The sequence below is a fragment of the Ictalurus punctatus genome, chromosome 15 (assembly GCF_001660625.3).
Source record: "Ictalurus punctatus breed USDA103 chromosome 15, Coco_2.0, whole genome shotgun sequence".
Classification (NCBI taxonomy): domain Eukaryota; kingdom Metazoa; phylum Chordata; class Actinopteri; order Siluriformes; family Ictaluridae; genus Ictalurus; species Ictalurus punctatus.
Window position 1 is genome coordinate 25880227 of NC_030430.2, and position 18193 is coordinate 25898419.

At 41.1% G+C, this 18193-nt stretch overlaps 1 protein-coding gene across 3 annotated transcripts in view; it reads left to right on the forward strand.

Annotated features, from left to right (window-relative positions):
• The window catches only part of l3mbtl1 (L3MBTL histone methyl-lysine binding protein 1), a 20450-nt gene extending 2461 nt beyond the window's left edge, over window positions 1–17989 (forward strand). Inside the window, exons 2-21 of one of the 3 annotated variants that reach the window (XM_047160397.2) lie at window positions 981–1120; window positions 1252–1399; window positions 3580–3724; window positions 6165–6297; window positions 6615–6660; window positions 6828–6916; window positions 9953–10057; window positions 11511–11646; window positions 12182–12273; window positions 12356–12513; window positions 12602–12678; window positions 13251–13336; window positions 13976–14086; window positions 14401–14542; window positions 14681–14783; window positions 15298–15492; window positions 15721–15770; window positions 16003–16160; window positions 16268–16330; window positions 16413–17989. In XM_047160397.2, the coding sequence (XP_047016353.1) occupies window positions 981–1120; window positions 1252–1399; window positions 3580–3724; window positions 6165–6297; window positions 6615–6660; window positions 6828–6916; window positions 9953–10057; window positions 11511–11646; window positions 12182–12273; window positions 12356–12513; window positions 12602–12678; window positions 13251–13336; window positions 13976–14086; window positions 14401–14542; window positions 14681–14783; window positions 15298–15492; window positions 15721–15770; window positions 16003–16160; window positions 16268–16330; window positions 16413–16544 (2309 nt within the window). In that variant the 3' untranslated portion in view covers window positions 16545–17989. The remainder of the gene's footprint in view (window positions 1–980; window positions 1121–1251; window positions 1400–3579; window positions 3725–6164; window positions 6298–6614; window positions 6661–6827; window positions 6917–9952; window positions 10058–11510; window positions 11647–12181; window positions 12274–12355; window positions 12514–12601; window positions 12679–13250; window positions 13337–13975; window positions 14087–14400; window positions 14543–14680; window positions 14784–15297; window positions 15493–15720; window positions 15771–16002; window positions 16161–16267; window positions 16331–16412) is intronic. The other 2 variants (XM_017487902.3, XM_047160399.2) reach the window with 2 other exon arrangements.
• The last annotated feature ends 204 nt before the right edge of the window (window positions 17990–18193 follow it).

Genomic DNA, 18193 nt, shown 5'->3' on the forward strand with positions numbered 1-18193 from the left:
TGGGTGTGAAATGTTAGTTAATATGGCGTGGGCGTTCACGTGAACGTTCACGTGAAAATCCTTTCTTTAGAACGGAGAGGTGAGTAGAACCCGGATCTAATGCTGGAGTTGAGTTTCACGATCACGCTCAAGTTCCACCGCTGCCAACCGTTTTACTCGTTGGTGTCCGATCTGGACTGTTAGTGTCCGATCTGACTCGTTAGTGTCCGATCTGGATTGTTAGTGTCCGATCTGGATCGTTAGTGTCTGATCTGACTCATTAGTGTCCGATCTGGATCGTTAGTGTCCGATCTGACTCGTTAGTGTCCGATCTGGATTGTTAGCGTCCGATCTGGACTGCTAGTGTCCGATCTGGATTGTTAGTGTCCGATCTGCCTCGTTAGTGTCCGATCTGGATTGTTAGTGTCTGATCTGGATCCTTAGTGTCCGATCTGACTCATTAGTGTCCGATCTGGATTGTTAGTGTCCGATCTGGATCGTTAGTGTCCGATCTGACTCGTTAGTGTCCGGTGTGACTCATTAGTGTCCGATCTGGATTGTTAGCGTCCGATCTGGACTGCTAGTGTCCGATCTGGATTGTTAGTGTCCGATCTGACTCATTAGTGTCTGATCTGGATCGTTAGTGTCCGATCTGGATCGTGTTGTTCGAGGTCATCTCTGTTCGTCAGTGTAGATCATTCATTATCACATACGTACCAGTTGGTTTCTCAAAAAAACCCCAAACCCTTATGAACCAGACTTGCTTTATTATTATTATTATTATTATTATTATTATTATTATTTTTAATGACCCTCTTCACCTGTAGTATTTTTTTTCCTTTAAAGCTCAGAACTGATCTGTGATTGGATCTCCATTTCACAAACCAATAAAAACGCGTCTTTGTGAACGATTTAAAGAATGAAGTTTGTGACGATGTGCCTTGCTGTGAAAGTCATTTTTATAAAGAAAAATGTTTGTTTTTTTTTTTTTTAAAAAAAAGCTTCCCCTCATCCGCTGCCGAAAGTGGACGTGTCCCAAAGCACAGCAAAGGAAGTGACCCAGGTGGGCGGGACGTGCAGCATCGTCCACGTTCTGGAGTGGAAAGAGGGAATGGCCATTCTGCCAGGCAGCAACCTGAAGGTTAGTGAGACGTTTCTCCTGAACTTCATGATGTAGCTGTAGTGAAAGAGCTGAGCGCTGACATCTGGGATGGATGTACTGACAGACTGTGTGTGTGTGTGTGTGTGTGTGTGTGTGTGTGTGTTCTGCAGCTGTGTGTGAGCGACAGTGGCACTCTGGAGGTCATCAGTCATGGGAAAGTGAGCTCAGCAAACCCTCTCGCTGACGGAGCTGCAACCAAAGTCATGGATGGAGAACCCAAACCCAAGGTGGTGAAACCCGGGACAGATCCTTCAGCAGGTCTGCAGTGTTCCTCTGATAAACTCAACCATTTCTGCCATGACAAATCTTCTCACAGAGGGATTTTTCTTTTGGAACAGTGTAGTCCTAACTAGTCTTTTCGGTTCTTCATGCTAGAATGTTCTATAGTCTGTAAATTAGTGGTGTAATGATCTGAAAATTTGGATTGATTCATCGATTCGTACTGAATAATAATAATAATAATAATAATAATAATAATAATAATAATAGTAGTAGTAGTTGTAGTACCATCCAAGGACACTATAGCTACATCTTTGAACATAAAATGATGCAATAACAATGACAGCAACATTTAAATGAAAGGAAACGAATAACAAACCATAATAAAGCTAAGAAAATGACATGTTTATTTAACTGAGATAAAACAGACAGCAGACTAAAATACACAGAGCACATACAGTGCGCTCCAAAAGTCTGATTCAACATTGAAAATCTGGGATTTTTAAAATATAAAAGAAATAAACAAAGTTTTTGAATTGTAAACATTCTAAAGCAAAAAAGGAAATGTGCAGGATCTCGACCATGCGATACTCCAGACTGTTTCTAGATCCCGATTGAAATGTAAACAGGTGTGTGATACTGACGATGTTACCTGCGTTGCACCAGGAGGTCAGATTCTCCTCATGTCTGATCTCTTCTGTCGAAGCGTGTGATCAGACGACACTCTGACGGATTTGATCTGAAGTGGATCGTCAGGTTTTACGCAGACTCGAGTGCACACTGCCATTAGAGCAAAAAGGGGACGGAGCAGATACTAAGAAACTCTGAAGTTCATGTAAATATTAATAAGAGTTTACTTTTCACTCGAGTTGTTGCTGATTATCGTTTGTAATGAAAACATTTGCGTTAAATTGAAAAAAACATTTCCAAACAGAAGCGTTTTCACTTCAAGTGCTCTCACGCTTTTCGACCCCACTGTATATTAACCCAGAACCGTTCTATAACATGCCGGTTTGTTAGTGTTATTAACTACAGCACGTCTGCTACTCCAGGAGTTACGGTAGTTACAGATAAGTAAAAAAAAATAAAGTGTCGGTATGAATCATGTTGTGTTTTTCGCATAATGAGTATGGAATGGTTTTTCATTTGCGTACCACTTTATTGTCCTCTGCTGTTGATCTGGGTTCGTTCATGTAACATTCTTGTTTTTATTTAAATCTCAGACACCGGTGACATAAGATGTTCTCTTTAGAGATCGACCGATAATCGGTTTTCCCGATATTTCTCCCGATATCTAAGCATTTTTCCATAATCGGGTATCGGTTTTGTAACACCGATAAATAGCGACAACTTGTGGGCGTTTTGAGAATTGCGCGCAGAACCGTGATTGCAGCACTGAATCTGAGGGGAGAGTCAACAACAGTGTGCAGGTAAAGTAGACCTTAATTAATAAACTTTATTTAACATAACTGCCGTTAATGCACAAAACAATAAATAAATATCGGTTATCGGACGCATAGACATGCAAATAATCGGTATCGCTTATAAAAAAAAAATCAATATCGGTCGATCTGTAATTCTGTTTGCCTTCTAGAAGGTTATAAATTTTTAATGTACATATTACGTATATTTTGCTGAATTGTTAGTGTTATTGCGGTAGCTGTTACAGTCATGGGAAGGTTATAGGAGGACGCACTCTTATAACCAGGTAATTGTCCAGTGGAACCCAGGAAATAACCAGGTAATTCTCCAATTTTGGCCAGGACTCCCTGGAAGAAGAGATTTTCTATCTCACTGGGACTATCCTGGTAAAATAAAGGATAAATGAAATGAAACGAGGGATTAAAATAAGAGCCTGCACTGAAATGCCACTCTAAAAGGGCATTTCAGAGATCAGATAGGTGTAATTTATTTAAAAAATAAATAAATAAATGTCTTCTGTGTTAACACACTACATCGTGGATTTTTTTTGGGAGGGGTCGGGAGCGTGCATGTCATATTCTTGAGCAAACCCCCCCCCCCATTTTTATATATATTTATATATATAATAAATATAATTGTCCAGGACGGTTTAATTTGGCTGCATTTCAGTGATCCAGAATAAAGACGCTGGAATTTAACACCAGTCTGTAGATCCTGTTGCTCCGTGGCGACGTGTTGGTGTTCGGCAGTATGGATGTTCTGCCTCTGTACTGATCAGAAGTGTGTTGTGTCTCTAGACGTCCAGGCCGTATGCGTGGATGGAGGTCGGCTCATTAAGGTTACCCCGGAGGTCCAGGAGAACTCGGGTCCTCACAGGAACAGCGATCAGATGATGAAACGCACCTACACTGACGAGCTCCGGCGAGACCCGGCACCTGACAGGTAACTACACTATAAACACGCACTGATCCCATCCCCACGTTCTCAAATACTGGACTAGGATCGGACAAAATTCACACTTTACTCCACTGATCTGCGGAGCAAAAGTTTAAAATCCTCCATCCAAACTACTCCTAGCCATGTTTGAGGAACTTCCTGCTGGGGTTAGAAATGGTCTTGATTGTGTAAACTGCATAAAGACTAGGAGTGTGTGTAGGTGTTCATCTGAACACGTTTACTTCCGAGGGGAAAAAGTGATCGGTGTTTGGAAGTCAGACGTTTCAGGTGAGGAATGTTATGTAGACGCTTTAACTGGAAGCGGTGTGTTTGTTCCCGAGGTCGTGTCGAGGTTTCGCAGCGCTGCAGCGAGATGGAGAATGTTTCATGTCTCGCCCACGCCATGTGAAGTTGTATAATAAGAGCTGCACAGGCCGCTTCGCTCCAGCTTGTTAAAGCCGACTCGCTTCACCCTCGGCTGCTGGACGTTTCAGCTTTTTATAACTCTGACTCACTGACGCAGACGCCGTCACGGCTTCCCGAAACGCGACCCGCTTCACGTTCGTCCTGTCTATGACATCACACCCCCGCCTGTAGGAATTCAACACCGTTACCGTCATTAAAGAATTCAAAACGTACTCAGTCCGTCTTCCGTATGAAGTTATAGTTCTGCATCAAGTTTGGAAATTGTATACGTAAGGAGTAACACTGGAATGAAGTCGGCGTGACGTCGGACGTTCGGTATTCGCGGACGTGCGGAGATTAAGGGACCGTCTCTAAAGTTACATACGACATTGTTAAACACGTTTCTGACTTCAATATCATTTGAAGGGAACGACTTACAGTCATAGAACCCACTGTAGAGTGTTCATGTAGGGGTCGTGTATGACGCACACCTTTTAGATTTATGTGTGTATATATATATATATATAAATGATTTCATTAATAGGACGTCTATTTTTTGAAGAAAACCATTCAATCCAGTTCGGGTCATTTTGACCCCCTTTATGCATTCGTGAAGGTTTTTGGTTCATGCATTGTAGAGTTAAATATCAAAAATCTAAGAGGTGTGTATCATACCGGACCCCTAGATGAACACTGTACACTGGGTTCTATGACTGTAAGTCATTCCCTTCGAATGCTATTGAAGTCAGAAACGTGTTTAACGATGCCGTATGTAACTTTAGAGACGGTCCCTTAATTTCGGCACGTCCGCGAATACCGAACGTCCGACGTCACGCCGACTTTATTCCAGTGGGAATAACGCTGATTCGTTAGGATAGGAAAATAATCCATGCCCACACATTTTCACACGAACGTGTTGTTCGCTTATTCCACGGCGATTTCCCCACGATCACGACGATTCGTTTATTCATGACCTGCACGTCAGACGTATTAACGGGGTAATAGTCGGGGTCAATGTTGTGGGATGTCCGCAAAACACGTTCCCGTTCAAGCTTACGTTATATCTGCGATTACCAGGAGCATTTTCCTCAGGAGCATCTAGTTCTGTCAACAACAACAACAACAACAACAACAATAACGACAACAATAACACAGCTTTGAGAAACTGTAACAAGCGTAAACTCGTCCGTCCTGTAGATTTCCCCGTCCTGAGAAACTCTGCAAGGCACAGTGACCGTTACAAAGCGCCGGCACTGGAGACTCCTTCCATAAAGTTTAATAAATGTCTCCAAACCAAAACCTCCAGCGCGTCGGTCCGTACAGGACTCCATGGGGTTTTTTGTTATTGTTGCGGCTAAAAATTTTACTGCGGATTTTTTTCAAAAATATGCAACGAACTTTTTTCGTTTTTTTTTTGGCGGAAAACTATTCGAATTGGCGAAATTGCACTCGCGTGATATATTTTTCTTTCTCGGTGATGTTTGTTGGTAAACGAGGGATTTTAGCTTTACTCTTGACTGGCGCGCATGAATCGAAGAAGGCTTTGGCTGAACGCTCGTCGTGATGACGTCACGTGATGTCATCGAATCCGTGTTCATTTTGGAAAAATCACAAGTTCCTCCGAATATTGCGGCGTTTGATCGCAAAATCGTGTATTGACCGGCGCATTCGTGAGCATGAACGAGCTGTTACTATAGAAACGATCACGCGTTAGAACGAGTGCATTCGTATAAACCTGTCGAACTACTGTCCGGCTGTAACGTGAACTCTTCTGACCGATCAGATTCGAGCGTTTAGCCGCGTTGTTGTGAAAGATGTTTTAAAGTTGAATGAAATCCCGTTGAATCTGCTCCATGATTTCACTTTCATTGTAGGGTTTTAAAAACGGAATTAACGCCCAAATCAGCAGCGCAAATTGATATTCAGGTTCATGTCATCGAACTTGTTCTAGAATTTCAGTGTAAGAGATGTCCCGTTTGATGATTTATAAATATTCTGTTTATAAATCCAGTGGCTCACAGACGTTACTCCATATTTCCAGTCTGACAGGAAGTGAGAGGGGTTTGGAAGCAGGAGTGATGTCTCGAGACCCGGAACTCCTGAAGCCGATGAAGAAGAGGAGGAGGAGGGATTATTTAAGCCCCTCCGAGGAAGACTCCGAGCCTGAGCCGATGGTACGACTTAAACACCGGTATCGTCTTAGCAACAGAGTTATTCTAGTTAACTACAACCAACGTAATGAATAAAATATGAATATTTAAATGATCTGGAGCAGCGCTTATGAAATATATAACATATGTTAAATACTACATGCAACCAATAAGCAATGAATAGTGCTGCTAGCTCCGCCTCCAAGTACTATTAGATCTTGGTGGTACCAGACTTGAGTTGAGATACCAGCTGGAATGTTTGGTACTTGGGAGAAGTTACAGCGTAAATCCTGTTATTAACTGGAAATGATTACTGTTTTTATTTGTTGTTGTTATTTAAGGAAGGGAAAGCTGAAGACCTAAAAACAGAAGGACAAGAAAAAACAGGTGAGTGTGTGTGTGTGTGTGTGTGTGTGTGATTTACATCCATGTAACTGTAAGTAATTATGTTAATGATCTGCACACTCGCTGGAGGAAGTGTTGTGTTCCGTGTGAGTCGTGTTCGGTTCTGCGGTCGGTTCGTGATGAACTCAGGAGCGTGTTTATCCGCTCAGGAACAGACGCTAAAGCCGAGTCGTGGTCGTGGGCGCAGTATCTGGAGGAGCAGAAGGCCGTTGCAGCTCCGAGCAAACTCTTCCAAGAGGTACAGACTGTTTCTTTAGAGATGTGATAAAGCGAAGAATGTGATACCCATATCCACGGTGTATTCCGTTATTCATGGTTATTATTAAATTCCTCAACGTGGATGAATTTTTGGTAGCCACCAGTTTGATGCAGATCCAGTCAGAACGCCTGAAAGTTTATAAACATGATATAAACTATTAGGCAAATGGTTTTTCTTAGCTTAATTTTATTGGTGAACAAATACACTGGTCTCAGCTGATCCTAAATGTTTATTTCTCATCAAAATAGAATGTTTAACTAAGGGGAAAAAAGGGATTTGTATTTCTCAGGGGAAATTATAGCGTGTACAGTTATCAGGCAACTTTTATTGTGCACAATTTATTAGAGGCTAAATTTCAAATCTTTTCCCCCTCCACTTATTGTCATGGCCCCTGGGTGCAATACCACCTCAGACCATTAGAGGGCACCCCTGTTCCCCGTGTAGAACTTCTTCCTCTGTTGCCTCCCTCCATTTCCTGCGTAACCTCTCTCGTGTGTTTCTGTGTTGCTCTATTTAAGTTCTCTGTGTTTCTTCCTTAATTGCTGGAGCAGTAACTCATGTCTGGTTCTGTTTGAGTTTCTGGTTTTCTTACGTTTGTCATGCGTGTGTTATTTGAAGAACATTTTTTGATTATTTATCATTCGAGCAGTTTATTTAGTTCTGATAATCCTGGTTCCTACTGCGTCTACTCCTTGTGTTTGTCCCTTAAGTCTGTTTCTTTGAGCCTGGTCCCTGCATTAACGGAAATAAAGAAGTTCTCTCTGAGTTCTCCTTCGTGACACTTACTTTAAGACCGAAGAATAAACAAGTATTATTTAACAAATAACTAACATAATAATAACAAAAAACTATTTAGGACCTATTTAGGCCCTTCAAATCCTTTTCAATATCCTCCCTGAGCCTTCCATCCATTGAGTCTGTCAGTTTCTTACCTGTTCACGGCTGAGGAAGTCTCCACAGCCTCCCAGATGTTGTCCGAAGAAGTGACTCGTCTTCCCTCAGTGTAAATCTCATGCTTGAGAATGGCCCAGAAGTCCTCAGTAGGACTTAAAGGGATAGTTCACCCAAAAATGAAAGTTTCTTCATCAATTGCTCACCCAAATCCATAAGACTTTCCTTCATCTTTGGAACACAAATGAAGACATTTTTTAACGAAACCTGGGAGATTTCTGTCTCTCCGTTTACAGTCCAGTAACCAAAACGGTCAAAAAGTTCATAAAGGCATCGCAAATGTAATCCATGTGACTCCAGTGGTTTAATCCCAGTTTGTTTTGTTATAAAATTAATTCCAAAATGAATCACTTAAATAATTCTACCCAGTGAACATTCAGGTTTATATAGTTAAGATAATATGCATAGAAATAATGATCAGATCACAATCCTGACTTAATACTGCCTAATAATTGTGCATGCAGTGTGTTACTGAAGGGTCTCTATTTCTTTTACTTTTCTTCCAACACTTGATTTGTAAACTTTTTTTTTGTGTTATAAAATAATTTTACTATATTATTGAGTGCTGGTTGCTTCACTAGGGTTTTATCATTATATATTAAACTTGTAATCTACAATCTGTAATTAAAACAGCATATTTAGTCAATAGAAATGTAAGTAAATAAATAAATTACCTTCAAATTGGAATCATAATTGAGTGCTTTAATAGTAGTAGTAGTAATACTACTACTACTACTACTACTACTACTACTACTACTAATAATAATAATAATAATAAGAATAGTGGTAGTAGTAGTAATAATAATAATAATAATAATAATAGTAGTAGTAGTAGTAATAATAATAATAAGAAGGTAGTAGTAGTAGTAATAATAATAATAATAATAATAATAAGGGTAGTAGTAGTAGTAGTAGTAGAAATAATAATAATAAGAGGGTAGTAGTAGTAGTAATAATAATAATAAGGGTAGTAGTAGTAGTAGTAATAATAATAATAATAATAATAGTAGTAGTAGTAGTAGTAATAATAATAATAATAAGGGTAGTAGTAGTAGTAATAATAATAATAATAATAATAGTAGTAGTAGTAGTAATAATAATAATAAGAGGGTAGTAGTAGTAGTAATAATAATAATAAGAAGAGGGTAGTAGTAGTAGTAATAATAATAATAAGAAGAGGGTAGTAGTAGTAGTAATAATAATAATAATAAGGGTAGTATTAGTAGTAATAATAATAATAATAATAATAATAATAATAGTAGTAGTAGTAGTAATAATAAGAGGGTAGTAGTAGTAGTAATAATAATAATAAGAGGGTAGTAGTAGTAGTAATAATAATAATAATAATAATAATAGTAGTAGTAGTAGTAATAATAATAATAAGAGGGTAGTAGTAGTAGTAATAATAATAAGAAGAAGAGGGTAGTAGTAGTAGTAATAATAATAATAATAAGAGGGTAGTAGTAGTAGTAATAATAATAAGAAGAAGAGGGTAGTAGTAGTAGTAATAATAATAATAATAAGGGTAGTATTAGTAGTAATAATAATAATAATAATAATAATAATAGTAGTAGTAGTAGTAGTAATAATAATAATAATAATAATAGTAGTAGTAGTAGTAATAATAATAATAAGAGGGTAGTAGTAGTAGTAATAATAATAAGAAGAAGAGGGTAGTAGTAGTAGTAATAATAATAATAATAAGAGGGTAGTAGTAGTAGTAATAATAATAATAAGAAGAGGGTAGTAGTAGTAGTAATAATAATAATAATAAGGGTAGTATTAGTAGTAATAATAATAATAATAATAATAATAATAGTAGTAGTAGTAGTAATAATAAGAGGGTAGTAGTAGTAGTAATAATAATAATAATAATAATAATAATAATAATAGTAGTAGTAGTAGTAATAATAAGAGGGTAGTAATAGTAATAATAATAATAATAATAATAATAATAATAATAAGAAGAAGAAGAAGAAGAGGGTAGTAGTAGTAGTAGTAGTAGTAGTTAAACTTTAACTTTGTTCTGTTGTTTTTGAACTCTCTCTTGTTTTGTCCATGAAGTCGCAGCGAGTTCCTGAAAGTCCCAACAACTTTAGTCAAGGTATGAAGTTGGAAGGAATCGACCCCCAACATCCCTCCATGTACTTCGTCCTGACTGTGGCTGAGGTACTGTGTGCGTTACACATGTGTGTGTGTGTGTGTGTGTGTGTGTGTGTGTGTGTGCGTGTGTGTGTGTGTGTGTGTGTGTGTGTGTGTGTGTGTGTGTGTGTGTAACACTGACACAATTTTAAAACATTCAGCATCACATCTTTTTGAAAAGTTGTTTGGGCATTTTGTATTTGTAATGACCGTTATAGTCAACAGTAAAGAGAATTAAAGACAGTAATTCAATTAAATAATATAGCACGTACTTTTAGCTAAAAAATATCACGTAAAAATAATAAAAACTGAGTCAACAAGCTGAATTAAAGTGGTACAGTCAGTCCCTCTGGGATTTTGAACTGAAAATCAAGGAAACTCTGCAATATTCGGAGGAGCGTGCAAGTTATCAAAATGGCCGCAGATTGTCCGCAGTTTCTTGCCGAGACGAGTCACGTGACGTCATCGTGACGCGCATTCAGCCGAAGCCCTGTTCGATTCACATGCGTCGGACACGAGAACAGCTAAAAGCTCTCGTTTACCAACAAACATCACTGGCGAAAGAGCCGTACACACACACGGACAACATGATGACCCAAGTATAATCTAATCTATAATATAATCTGCAAACGTTACTGTACAATATTCTGAATTAGCAATACAGTATCAATTATACTACAAGCAGTGATTAAGGGGTCCAAGCATTTTTTTTTAAGCCACACCCCTTAGCAGCAGGGGAAAACCAAGGCACTATTGGGACCATCAGCTCGTGTTCCCAAAGAGATGTACTACATCTGAGTGCAAAATTTCAATCTGTTGATGAGATCTCGCCTCATTTCCTGTTCTCAGTAGCAGAGTTTGTTAGCATTGGGTCATGTTGCAGAACGTGTGATAAATTAGGTGTCGCTACGTAAGAGACGTTCCTGCGCTTCTGGTTCGGTGACTTCACCATCAAATTTCGTTGTACAGTTTGGATAAAGAAGAAGAAGAAGCAGAAAAATAGTTTTTTAGGCAAAGGAAAATTGTGGAAATTCCAATATGGCGGAATTACCATGATATTGGTATCGCGATACTGATACTGGGGGCAGCTGTGGATCAGGTGGTAGAGCGGGTCGTCCGCTTATCGTAGGGTTGGCGGTTCGACTCCCGGGTCACATGACTCCACATACCGAAGTGTCCTTGGGCAAGACCCTGTACGACAAGTTGCTCCCGATGGCAAGTTGCATGGCATCTCTGCTACCATCGGTGTGTGTGTGTGTGTGTGTGTGTGTGTGTGTGTGAATGGGTGAATGAGACAGTGTAAAGCGCTTTGGATAAAAGCGCTATATAAGCGCAGACCATTTACCATTTACCATATTGCGCGTGGTGAACTCGGCATGACCCGGCGAATCTGATGTAGCGCTGATGTTCTGTTGTCCAGATGTTTTACAAAACCACATGTCCGTCAGCATTTCCAGCCTTAACTCATCTCGCTCTGCAGGTTTGCGGTTATAGATTACGTCTCCATTTTGACGGTTACTCAGACTGCCATGACTTTTGGGTCAACGCTAACTCCCCTGATATCCACTCTCCGGGGTGGTGTGAGAGCACGGGGCACAAACTACACACTCCTAAAGGTACACAACTCCATCCGTTACCATTAACACCACATGTCATTTTTTAAATGTGTTTCTACATATTGTGTAATATAGTGGGCGGAGTCAGTGCTAATGGATTTATTTAGCTCCTTCTTCAGGAACTGTGTGAGTGTGTGTGTGTGTGTGTGTGTGTGTGTGTGTGTGTGTGTGTGTGTGTATTAATTCCACTTACGTCATTAAATACACAGAAGCTTGTTTCTGCTATTGGAAGAAAAAAATTCAACCATTTTGTAAGCAACGATGACAAGTGTTCCCCGACGTTGTACCTTAATACCAGAGCAGTAAAGTTAGATTTCTATTAGATTTGCCACATGTTCACACCTCACAAGGTTTTCTTTACCTTTACCCTCTGAACACTCGTCTACACTTTATTTTTATAAAATGTTATTATTATTATTTTTGTCTTATAAACTCTCTCTCTCTCTCTCTCTCTAGAGAAAAAGACAGACCGATGAGTTTTAAAATATCTAAGCAACAGCAGCAATGGCGCTCTGACACCATCTCTATTTTATAGGGTTTAAAGAAGAGGAGTTTTCGTGGTCCAGCTATTTAAAGCTCTCCAAAGCACAAGCCGCTCCGCAGGAACTGTTCAGCGAGCCGGGAAACGTAAGCGTTTCAGTCTGAAGCACAGAACTGTGGGTGAAAATCCAAATCTGCTCGTACACGGTGCACTTTCTTTCTCACGCAGATCGAGACCGACGAGGAGTACGGCTTCGAGGTCGGGTTAAAGCTGGAAGCCGTGGACCGCATGAACCCGTCTCTGATCTGCGTTGCCACGGTGACCGACATCGTGGGCAAACGGTTCCTAGTGCACTTTGACAACTGGGACGATACGTACGATTACTGGTGTGTTGCTAACTCTGTGTTCGAGACTATTTTCATTATTACTCGAGTCATTAATACTCTAACAGGCTTTTGTGCTTCCTTTGGAAAGGTGCGACGCTCGAAGTCCGTACATTCACCCCATTGGCTGGTGTAAAGAGAGGGCCCTCCCCCTGACACCTCCACAAGGTGAGTGATGGATTTAACGTCCGGTAGTGTTGATATAAACACCGTTACTGTTTCACCACTAGCTCTGTATGATACAAATTCTGTCTGCTTAACAGTATAAATGTATGTTTTCAGTCTTTATACTGCGTCTAAAATGAAATTTCAGTTTAGTATTTGTCCCGTTAGTGTTGCCACAGGTTAGCCCTCGTCACGGTGCATACCGTGCTTGACGATGTGTAATTACGTCCTTGACGTGTACAGACTGTCTAATGACACCAAGTCTTTATATTAAAGTCTCACGAGATGTTAAATGCTAAAGGGAATTATGAGCCGTGAAGAAAACTATTTTCAGCCTCAATACAGATTTTTAAAATACTTTATTACTTTTTTTTTTTTTTACAAGCCGACACTAGCGCGTCCTCCCATCACGGTCCCGTAACCGTTGCACGACTTCCATAATACGCTAATAAATGTGCATGACAATCAGGCTAACACAATTTTGAAGGAAAAATGACTTCCAATCCAGGAAACATGCTCAAATTGTCTTAAAATGAGATTTTAACAAAGGTAAAGAGTTTTATGTGACTTTCCAGATTACCCCGAGCCGGGTCGGTTCTCCTGGGAGCGTTACCTGGACGAGACCGGATCCACAGCGGTGCCTGCGGACGCTTTTAAAGTGGTGCGCAAACAAACAAACAAACAAACAAACAAACATCCCATAATAGTCGTTTCTAAAAATACAAACATGATTGGCAGTGCACTCTGATCAATATGATTTTTAATCCTCTTCCATCGTTCCTTTTATTATCCCGACGGATGTTGATTAGACACCAGACGTGTCCCGGCTAACGACGATGCTAAGCTGTAAGCGTCCGTTAATCATTAACTACGTCAGCGTGTCTCCTCTGTCAGCTTTGTGGAGGTGTTCGGTGTCTCGAACAGATTCGCTGACGGGGTTTCTGACTCTCTGTGATGCGCTGCTATCTGTACACACGGACAAAAGGATGCTAAAAAAACAACAACAACAACAACCACCCCACCTCAATTTAGGGGCGTGGCTTAATGTCTGAATGCGGGGCTCGTATATCAGAAGTGACTCAGTAATAAAGTTAATTTGATTTAAATACAGACGAAGCTGTACTGAGTCGAACATCTTCGTTCGTGTGTGTGTGTGCAGGAATGTTTAGGATGAACAGCGATCACGGAAGCTCATGGCCACCAGTTGAATTGTTTACGAGTGATTTTATCCGTTTAAGAGCGGTGCGATGTGTGTTGTGTGTAAGGTAAGGTCATTCTCTCTCGCTCTCCCTCTCTGTAGCGTCCTCCTCACGGCTTCCAGGTGAACATGAAGCTGGAGGTGGTGGATAAGAGGAGTCCGGCGCTGATCCGTGTGGCCAGCGTACAGGAAGTGGACACGCACAGGATTAAAGTGAGCGCCGGATTAAACGCGGGTCTGGGTTATCGCGTCAAACCGTTAGGGTTAACGTTACACCGTACACATCCAAGTCCGGAGAGAAGAAACGAGTCCCGTTAGATGTTCTGATACATCAGGTGGCAGATGTTCTCCACGTAGACGCCACAGAAATAAACATAACGTCATTTCAGCAATAAGATGTAGAAACACTGCTGTATGTGTGTATTTCTATAACATTACAGCAGTGTCGCATGTTTATCAACTTTATATATCTCGAATTATTCATGTTTCATCAGGATGAGGCTGGTAAACTGTGTTTATTCCATCAGATCCATTTCGACGGTTGGAGTCATGTGTATGACGAGTGGATGGACTCTGATCATCCTGATATTCACCCCGCTGGATGGTGCGAGAGCACGGGTCATCCTCTAAAACCTCCTCCCTCGACCCCGCCCAGTGTCCCGCAACCTAGTGAGACACTCACACTCACACACACACACACACACACACACACACACACACACACACATTATTGGTGGTTATTTAGCTGTTGTATGGTTTTATACCTATATGCTGAACGTGGAGTTTAACGTCACGTGTATTCTTCAGGTCCGAGGGAAAGCGCAGCTGTAACTCCGCCCAGTTTCGCCTCAACGCCATGTAAAACCGGCCCGAGTTCCCGCAGCTCCTCCAAATACAGCTTCCACAACAGGTCGGTCTGCTTTCCCCGCACAGTCCAGCCGATGGTAATGTTATCAAAATGAACTCTACGCTCCTTACGAGTCCTGACCGGTGAATCATTACGCTAACCGTTGTCCCGAACAATAAAGTAAATATCTGACTGACGTTTGGTGGGTTTGTATATCCCTAATAAAATTTACCCATAACGTTATCCAACAATTCTGTTTCATAAGCGAGTACAAGTCAACTGCAGCGGTCTCGCGGCGTCCGTTACAGAGTCTGGGTTAGCGAAGAGCTGATAGGAGTGTTATTGCATCATAAACTACAAGAGCCAATCATGTCTGAGTATGCAAATACAGGCCATGCAACACCACGAAGGAGGCAGGGCACACGATGAATCGGGACATTTGAAAATTTGCATATTCGTATATAGATTACGGATTTCTTTTCTGCCTAATTGTTGTATTTTTAAGTTTGTTGTAATTCATGACTTACATATGTGAAGCTCCCGCATGTAAACAGCGTCATGTCAATCTGTGAAACAGGAAGTGCCCTACTCCTGGGTGTGACGGCTCAGGTCACGTGACCGGACGTTTTACAGCGCATCACTGTATATCCGGCTGCCCGTTGGCCGAGAGGAATCAAGGGCGGGTCAAAACGGACCTATCGGATACGGAGGGATCCAAACGCAACCTCCTCGTCTTCGGCCAGAGGGCTAAAAAGTCTCGCTACCATGGCAGGTGATTAAATAATACACCCGGATATCTTACGGACCGGGCGTAAACAACCCTTTCAGGCTGGATTCACATATACAGCGAATTGAAGTAAAGAGGAGTTACGGAGTGTTCTATCGGTCACTCAGAAACACGCAGTGCGATGTAGATCGGTTTACTAACTGAGCATGATATAAGCGGAAGAAACGATCTAACGCGTTCATGTCTTCTTTTCTTTTCTTTTCTTTCCTCCAGGATTGGCCGTCCTCCGAAATATCGAAAGAATCAACAGCGAGCCTATCAGAGTGAGTTTTTCTTATTTTGTAACCAGATTAACCAAAGACATGGATGAATATAACGTCACACATTTGATAAAGAGATGACGAGGAGAATGACGTGACAGGTGAAAAAAAAAAAAAGGTGTGTTGGCTCGTGTCCAGAACATCGGGAGACTCAGAACCATTCACTTTGAGTCACGGGCCCTTTAAGGAGACGTTCTGATGTTCAGACGTGTGTGTGTGTGTGTGTGTGTTGCAGACATGACTTCAGAGAGCATGTATCCCTCGCTGTTCATGTCTGCACTGACGGCGAGTTCAGATCGGACTCTCTCTCTCTGCTGGGAGCAGCACTGCAAGCTCCTGCCTGGTGTTGCAGGAATTCACGCCAGTCAAGTAGCTACATGGAGCGTAGATGAAGTAGGTGTCTGTTACACAGTTAGAACTAACATTAAAGTCATTGTGTTACTAGAGATCATTTATGTCAAACGTCGGGTTCTCGGAGAGGAACATGACTCTTTTTGCAGGTGTTCGGCTTCGTGCAGAATCTTATCGGGTGTGAGGAGCAGGCGCGGCTTTTCAAAGACGAAGTGAGTACCGCCTGATGTTAAACTCTTCACCTCTACTGAGAGTTCGTTCCCTAAAGAGAAAAGAACCTGTCTCCTTCCACAGATGATCGACGGAGAGGCGTTCCTCCTGCTGACTCAAACGGATATAGTGAAGATCATGAGCATCAAGTTGGGACCGGCCCTGAAGATCTACAACGCCATTCTGATGTTCAAGAGCACCGATGAAGGACTGTAGTCGACTTCGGCTCCTCGGTGCTGCGCCACGTTCTCATCCATCCACGATCCACCACCCATCATGTGTTTGGTGTTTACTGCTGTCCCCACCAGAGAGAGAGAGAGAGAGAGAGAGAGAGAGAGAGAGACACACACACACAGAGGGAGGAAAAAAATGAGACAAACATCATAAAAGAGAGAGTAAAGCGTAACTGAGCCCAAGCGGACGCTGCTGTATTTTTCCAAAGTGCTGAATGTTATGGCGTGTTAATGGACCGTCACGGTTCCTCATTCTTCTTTCTGCTAACTCAATGTTACAAAAATCCAGATTAATGATTCCATCACCCAGGGGAGAAAAAAAGATCGAATAACGACACCGCGCTTGATGGTGTTTACGTCATCGTTTTGTCAAAATGTTTACAAACCAGAGTTCCAGATGTTCTCCTAGTTCTTCCTCCAGGTTCTCCAGTTTCCTCTCACCGCATAAAAACCTCTACATCGCGCCTGGCGTCCCATCCGGAGTGTGTTCCTGCTCTAGAGCGTTTACTGAAGAGGGCAATTTCTTATAGATGCGATCCATGAATCACAAGCAAGTCCAGATCCGAGGTCATAACAGATACAGGAGGTCAATTCTGATATCTCGTCTAACGCTGCGTCCGTGAACACTTTATGATGCTTTAAAGCGGGAGGGCTGCGGCGTATCGGGGGGTTTCAGAAGTCTTCCCCCTTTGCAGAGTCGTCGCAATGCGTTAAAAATAAATAAATAAATACTGGAGCATGATTGGACAGGTGGTTCAGGATAGGCCAAGGCGGCGCTGATGATGGCGTACATCTCGCCGAATCCTGGCAGAATGAATACACGGTACGAGTATTCGTACTCGGAGGAGCAGAGAGAACGATGAGCTTCCTTGATGGTCCGTAAAGGAATTTTTTAAAGACGGTATTAGTAGACGGAGTCGCACTTCTCAGCAGAGTGTGAACAGAGCTGTTTTACATGAAGAAATAAATAAATTAATTAATTGGTGCTACCCCGATATTAATGATGCACTTTATCTGATTGGCCACTAGGTGGAGTAAATGTACATTCTGAGCCAACTCAATCATCAGCATTTACCCTTCAGCCCATTTCTGGAGCTATTTTATTATGTTGCTTATAAAATTATAGAAAAATGATCAACTGGTGTTTGTAATAATAATGAATATTGTTAATGAACTAACAGGGATTGGTACTGTTTACATCTAAAGCAATGTCTGTCTTTTTTTTTGGTGAATTATTCTCTCTCTGATGGGAAATAATAATAATAATAATAATAATAATAATAATAATAATAATAATAATAATAATAATAATGTACAGACCTTAAGTAAAATATGTCATTCAGCTCATCCACATGAATAAACAGTTTAACTTCAAGACTGACTCGCTGGAAATTTGTTTATGATTGTAATATATCGCTTACAGGCAAGTCCTGCAGAATGTGATAAAGCACCAGTTATTTTCCTCGTGGAACTGGTATCTCTCTATCACACACACACACACACACACACACACACACACACACACACACACACACACACACTCTCTCTCTCTCTCTCTCTCTCTCTAACACTCTCTCTCTCTCTCGCTCTCTATCACACACACACACTCTCTCTAAAACACACACACACTCT